Source organism: Saccopteryx bilineata, chromosome 9 (assembly GCF_036850765.1).
Source record: "Saccopteryx bilineata isolate mSacBil1 chromosome 9, mSacBil1_pri_phased_curated, whole genome shotgun sequence".
Taxonomy (NCBI): domain Eukaryota; kingdom Metazoa; phylum Chordata; class Mammalia; order Chiroptera; family Emballonuridae; genus Saccopteryx; species Saccopteryx bilineata.
The window spans coordinates 74049723-74056574 of record NC_089498.1 but is presented as its reverse complement, the minus strand read 5'-3'; the positions used below and the strand labels follow the sequence as shown (position 1 = coordinate 74056574).

The window sequence follows — 6852 nt, the reverse complement described above, 5'->3', positions numbered from 1 at the left end:
GAGGCAGCGGCCGGGGCAGAGGAGCTGTGCACTGCCTTTCTGAGGGAGCAGTCTGCAGTGGAGGAGACCCTGGAGGACACAGGCTGGGCGCTGCAGAGGCCCTGTTACCCTCCATCCCAGTGTGCACACTGCAGCCCTGCCTTCTGGAAGAAGCCTTACTGATGTCAGTTCAAGCACTCCAGGGCCGGCCTGAATGTGCTGAGGCTTGGTTGTGATTTGCTCAGGGAACCCAAAGGGCACAACAGTGGGCAGAAAGAGGAACTGGGGTTGCTAGCCAGGATGCTGGGTACAAAGGCCTCCCAAGAAGCGGATCCTCACAGCCCAGCTGAGCGTCTGTCAGAGAGCGCACAGAGAGCACGCACTGTCTAGCCCCTTCCCTTGTACCGGCTTCGCACGGTTGCCTTTCTTTACTGCCTGGACACTGAGGTTAGCGTTATGGTGTGCTCCAGGATGCCGGGTGTCCAATAACGGCCTGCCCTTCGAACTCGACGGCAGAACTGATAACGGAAGCATGGCCGCTGGGTGATGGGTTGAACCAGGATGCCAGAGTTCTGTTCTTTGGAGCACTCACAACTGGCAGGGTCCTCTGATTTCCCACCAGCTCTAGCCCCTAGCAGCTGTGCCTGAGCCTGGTGGAATCCCTTTAACAGCGATCACTCCCTGGGCCCGTGCAGGCCAGGAGGAAGAGGGCTCATTTTGTTTTGCAGTTCTGATCTGTTGACACGGCTTCCTAGGACGTATGTTGAGGGGGATTCTGAGGTGTCAATATAGCTTAGTGAGAAAGTGCTGACCTGGGTCAGCAATGGCTGCCTCGGGCACGGGACAGAGAAGTGGCAGGATGTGCCATATCTGTGCCCTTTGTTTTACTACTTCGTGCTTTCTCAAAACACGTTCCGATGTGTGATTACTTCTTTGATTACCCCCTCACAGACCAGAAAACCCTGGGAGGCTTTACTGTCCCCATTTATTGCATTGGGAAACTGAGGTTTCTAACGGTTTGTGAATGAGGAACTGGGACGAAGCCTCAGCTTCCTGCTTCCCAGGCTTGCGCTCCTTCCTCTTTACTGAACGGAATGGCATCACAGGGCTGCACTGGGCTTGCTTCTCGTGCATACCACAGCCCTGGGGCGGTGTCTGTGCCCACAGGCCCCTGGCTCCATTCCTTTCACATCAGCTCTTGCCACAGCCCTCTCTGCCTGGCAACCCTGAAGCTGCAGGCAAGCACGGTGGCCCGTGTGCTCTCCTCGCCTGCAGCAGGGGAGGCGGGAGGGAGAAGCTCTCAGCTATCTGCAGAGCCCCTGTGTTTCTTGGAGGAACTGAGCCGGTTGCAGGTGAGCCGGTTGCGTGCACACCTCTCAAGGAGCAGGGCTAAGGGAAGGGTGTGAGATTAGTCATGCTGGGCCAGCGAAGGCCAGCCTACTTGGAGGGCAGCACAGGGAAGGACCCAGGTTGGGGTTTCCTGAGCTTGAGCCAGGGGAAGCAGACTTCCCAAACAGAAGCAAAGTTCAAGTTTAATAAACAGAGGAGCCCTCAACCCTAAGGATATGAGGTGAGCTGCCAAGAGCAGTGTCCCCAGCTCACAGACTTTCATGGAGCTATTGCTGGTGATTCTTGAACCAGAAGTAGGTAGATTCTCCATCCTTCTGCCTGGATAGGTGACTTCTGCAGGTCCCACCAGCCTGAGAAGTTAGGGCTGGTTATCTGGGATTTTCTAGCCTGCTGGCTGTGATTTGTGTGGCAGAAAGGCCTGCTCAGGTCCTCCCTCTCCCCAGCCCCCTGCAAGGTGCCTCCGTGGCTGAGGCTCAGCTTCTGACCTCACAGCTGCCTTCCGTCCTTCCACCCTGGGCCCGGCCCTTCCTCTTGCAGGGGCCTCCCTGATGGCCACTTACACCCTGCCCCCAAGCCCAGCCTTTCTGCCTGTGCAGCTAGCCGGAGGGCTGAGATTGTACAGTAACTACCCTTGAGGGCTGGGAATGTACAATAACTACCCCTGAGGCCTGAGATTGTACAATACCTACCCCTGAGGGCTGGGACTGTACAATAACTACCCCGGCCAGGTGACATACTCTTGTGCGACAGGCCTGGGCTGGCCCAGATGCCCTTTGCCGCATAGCTGTTCCAAGCTCTGGGCGATATAGGGCTGAGAGCTGGGTGGGGACAGTCTAGGCTGTTCACAGGAATGTCCAGTTCTCAGGAAACTGGGCGGTGGATGGCCCAGGGAAAGAAGAAGAGATGTGAGGGCTCAGATACAGGATTTCTCTTGGGTTGGGGGAGGCCTTTGGTAGGCGAATCCCAGGGCCCCTACTTACAGAGCCCTATCTTTTAAGACATGGATACAAATGATGCCTTGTCCAGAAAACCTTCCCTGGCTCTTGGCTGTAAACTCCTAGCATTCTATCGCATCATAGAGTGTCAACTCTGTTACATGTCCATTTCCTCCACTAGACTGTGCGCCCTGAGGGCAAAACTATGCCCAACTCATCTCTGACTTCACAGCCTTTAACACAGACCTGGCATGTATCTGGCAATGAATGAATGAAGGAATGAATGACTCTTACTTGCCCCTGTCTATAGGAAGGTTGGTCCAGTGCCGGAGAGGGCTGGCTTAAACCAGGCAGAGAACTGTAGGTGGGAATATAGGTAGGTGGGTCAGCTTGGTGTCTGTAGACAGATATGTACATGCAGGGTTGTGTCCACTCACTCCCCCCATTAGACCATGGTGACCTTTCCTGGAACCTCAGCACGGCTGGTCTGATGCTGCCCGGGCTCTGGCTGGCACGGGAGGGTTGGGAGAGCTACTTCCTCGAATACCCATCCAGTGAATCTGCCCAATAGCAGAAAAGAGCCCTCCTCTGGTTACCTCTGGCACTCATGACCCTGGGGTATTCACTGTTCAGAGCTGAGAGTCTGGTCAATGGAAGCAAATCTTCAAGGATCTAGTGTTCCTTGGAGGCAAATGCCAATCCTGACCGGACACTGGCTCTAGGGCCCTAGCTTGCCAGCTCTGCCCCATCCTTATCCTGGCTTACCTGGGCCAGGAGGGAGTAGAGGGGACACGTAGGAAATTAGTGGGAGCAGCCCTTGGGGCATGCCCCGGACAGAAGGTCATAGGGAGGATACATAGAGAGGGAGCCCAGCTCTGAATGTGCCGCCAGCCTGAATTGCCTGTGGCTCCCTAAACCCAGCCCTGATCATCACGTGCTCTTAGGCTTGGGCTGATTCCTGGAACCAGAATATGCTTTCCCCTTTGCTGTGCTGTGACTGACAGACAAGATAGCCCAGGTGTCAGCTCCTTCAGGAAGCCTCTCCCAAACCCTTGCCAGTGTTCCTCAGCACCCCGTCTGTGCCTTGGCCCCACACACGGCTATCCTTGCTGCATCCCTCACTCAGCTGCATTTCATTGCGGCAGGGACCATGTTGCCTTCAGGTGTAATCTCTAGCACCTGGCATACAGCAGGCATTTGGAGAACAATGGCTGAATAAATGAATGAATAAACTATAAATGAACTACATCCTGGGACTGTCACTGCAGTTCTTTACTGGTGTCCCCTACAAAAATCAAATAAAAGCGATCTTTCCCAACCTGAAGGAACAGAAAAAAAAAATGAAAGCATAGATTCTTTTTGATTCAAAATTTTTCTCCTACAAATCTTTTCTAGCTGGTACCTGATGCTGATTGTCTGTACTGTGGTTTATAGCCTAGGTTTGGGCAAAAGTAGGCTTACAGTTGTGAGTATGTAAGATAGAGTTTATCCTTATGTCATTATTAATTATTGTATTATTAAGTCTGTGTTTTGCATACCCACAACTGTAAACCTACTTTTGTCCAACCCTGTCTACTCCCCCAGATGTGGCCTCAGCGAAACGCACCCCCAACCCCACTCATCCTGTAGGTGTTTTCCGGGAGCAGTGCTGGGGACCGCCAGGACGAGGAAGGCAGAGAAAGGGAGACTGCATTTCTTACCACCCAGCTTCCCACATTCAGCTAGGGCGCTGGTACGGCTGAGACCTGCTTTAGGGAAGGCAGAACGTTAGGGACCGGGTGTGTAAAGGCAGTGCTCACAGGTCTCCACTGGGCCAGGCTGGGTCTCTACAGAGGGTCTCGTCAAAAGATGGAACCTTCTGGCCATGTGGACCGGTCCCAAGTTTTGCAGGGACTTCATGGGTAGTGACTGACGTATTCTGGGGGGTTAAATGTAGCTAGGGTAATCTCCCAGTTCTCAAATCCCTATTTCTTCTGGGGATCAAAAGGAAACCAGATGCTGTCGCTAAAACTCAGGGTTTTAGGATGTCCTGGGTCTTGCTGCTGCCTCCCTGGGAAACTCAAGGACTGTGGGTTGTGGGGGAGGGCGGTGTGTTCACTGGCCTAGGGCAGGAGGAGGAAGAGCATGATGAGGCACATGCTGTCAGGTGGCACCCCAAATCTGTTCTCCACTTCTTCCTCACACACAGAACCCTGCTCTTGTAATAAGCACATCCTGACAATCCCGTCATTTTTCCCCAACCTCTCTTGCAGCTAGAGTGCCCATGTGAAACTCTTCTGGCTAATGAGGCATAAGCAGAGCTCTAGAAAGTAGTTCTGGAAAACCTTTTGCTTTCCTGATAAAGGGGCAGAATGGCTTGTATAGCTCTTTGCCTTTTTGTCATTTCCTGACTTGATGCTGACACGATGGCTGGAGCTATAGGAGCCGTCTTGCACCATGAGGAAAGACAAAGATGCCTTAGCTCTAACATCCCGGAGCACAAAATCAACATTTGCAATTCTCTCCAGAATTTTTGTTATGTGAGAAGAGTGCATTTTGATTTATTTATGTCTCCATAGTTAAGTTTCTCTTACTTGTAGCCAAACACATCTCTAAATGCTATTGGAGAGACGACCCAGATGATTCACCCTAAAGCTAGGTGCAGTTAGAGGTGTTACGTCAAAATTATACCCTACTTCCCGCCCTCTCCTGTCAATTAGCTATATGTGCCCTGTAAATATGCCTTTGTTTGGCTTGCTAGATATGGCTGAAGTGACTAGTGGTGACGCTGGCCAGCCACGGGCTGATGATGCCCACTGGGTGCCCAGAGCCAGTTCCATTTCCTGGGCTGCTCAGAATGTGGTTTCCTAGGGTTGGCCCAATTCCACCAGCCTTCCCAGAGACGCGTCAGATAGAGAGCCCAGCCAGGACCTGCTCTGACCCTGTAGTTCACAGTGCCAGCGTCACAGGGGAGGGGTCTCACAGAGACACCTGTTGGGGGCAGAAGTTCAGAGCTGAAGCTTCATTTACAATCAGGGTCCCTACAGTGGACAGGTTACAAAATTGCCCCTGTATCCATACTCTTTGCAGTGTGACTTTACAGCTCATTCCTTCAAAAGATAGTTTATCTCCCCACATATTGATTCTGGGCTGGCCTCGTAACTTGCTTGGGCCAACAGAATATAGTAGAAGTAACGTTGTTCCAGTTCCCAGCCTGGGCCTCAAAAGCATTTGCAAGCTCTGCTGTGCCTCCTGGACCCTGTCTAGCTCCAAGTGAACACGCGTGTCCTGGAGGAGGAGGGAGAGGTAGTGCAGCTGCCCTGTCACCCCAGCTGACGGGCAACTGACCCCAGAGCAGAGCCATCCAGCCCACACACAGCTGCCCACCACATATGCGGGAGCACAGCCGAGAGCAGGAGCCTCTCCCAGCTAAGCTGCGTCGACATTGCCCGCCTGCGGAATGGAGCAAGATCAGTGGTTGTTTTATGCCTCTCTGTCTGGCTTGGTTTGTAAGGCAGCATTACTGCGGTGATAGACAGTTGATACAACCCTCCTCCTCCTCATGGTTTTCCAGGTACTTCCACACAGACATGAGCTAATTCAATTCCATAAACACCCTATGAAAGAGACATCATTTCCTTTACAGATGACAAAACCGATATTTTGAGAGGTTCTGACTTGCTCACGATCATGTAGACAGCTCATAGTACTAACAAGTCTCCATTCTCAATCTGCAAGTTGCTCTGATCCCAGCCCATGACCCCCAGACTGTCTCTCCAACCAGCCCTGCAGGCTCCCACCTCCTTCTCCAACCTTGCAAGTCTTAAATGTTGCCCATTGCCGTGGGCAGCAGCCCTGCCCATGCAAGCATTAGACCAGACGTTTGCGATGGCATATCACATCAACAAGGAAAGAGGCCAGAGGCACCACCACATGGGTTAGTGGGGTCCCATAGGCACCCAGCTTGGCAAGTAGAGGGGGTCTGGCCAAGGCTCAAGGTACAGGCTCAATTCGTACCATCCCATAAAGCTGTGTGAGTAAAGAAGACTAAATAGAGACCCTAGCTTTTGCATGTTCCCCCATAAATACTCCTAAACCGATGCACTAAAGGCACAATAAGGAGCTGTCAAGGCCTGACCGCCTGCACGGCGCACCGGTCCCTCCCATCTTGTTCCCTCCCACAGAAGGCACAGCTGCCCCTTACCCGCTCTCCTGCCCCAAGGCCGCTCCTGTCACTCACCGACAGCGTGGGGGTGCCCTCGTCCTCCACAGTGACCACCAGGTGGTAGAAGCTCTGGCGCTCGCGGTCCGGCGGGGCGGGCCGTGTGGTGATCTCACCGCTGATGCGGTCCATGCGGAACGTCATGTCGTCGTTGCCTTCGGTGATGTAGTAGGACAGAACGCTGTTGATTCCGATGTCACGATCAGTGGCTCTCACCTGGACCACAGCAGTGCCGCCGCCCACGTTCTGGGAGAAGAGACGAAAGTGGTTATTCTGGATTCAATGGGAGCAGAGCCTAGCACCTGCTCCTGGGATCCCAGCAGCCTCAGCTGGGCCTCCAGAAAGCTTCGCTGTCTATGGTGGTGCCATGAGGGGAAGGGTAAAGGT

The 6852-nt window shown here is 53.2% G+C and overlaps 1 protein-coding gene across 2 annotated transcripts in view; it reads right to left on the bottom strand.

Moving 5' to 3' along the window:
• The window catches only part of LOC136312774 (cadherin-23), a 75605-nt gene that overhangs the window by 65867 nt on the left and 2886 nt on the right, over positions 1-6852 (bottom strand). For both annotated transcript variants that reach the window (XM_066242622.1, XM_066242623.1), the window contains exon 4: positions 6484-6711. In XM_066242622.1, the coding sequence (XP_066098719.1) occupies positions 6484-6609 (126 nt within the window). In that variant the 5' untranslated portion in view covers positions 6610-6711. The remainder of the gene's footprint in view (positions 1-6483; positions 6712-6852) is intronic.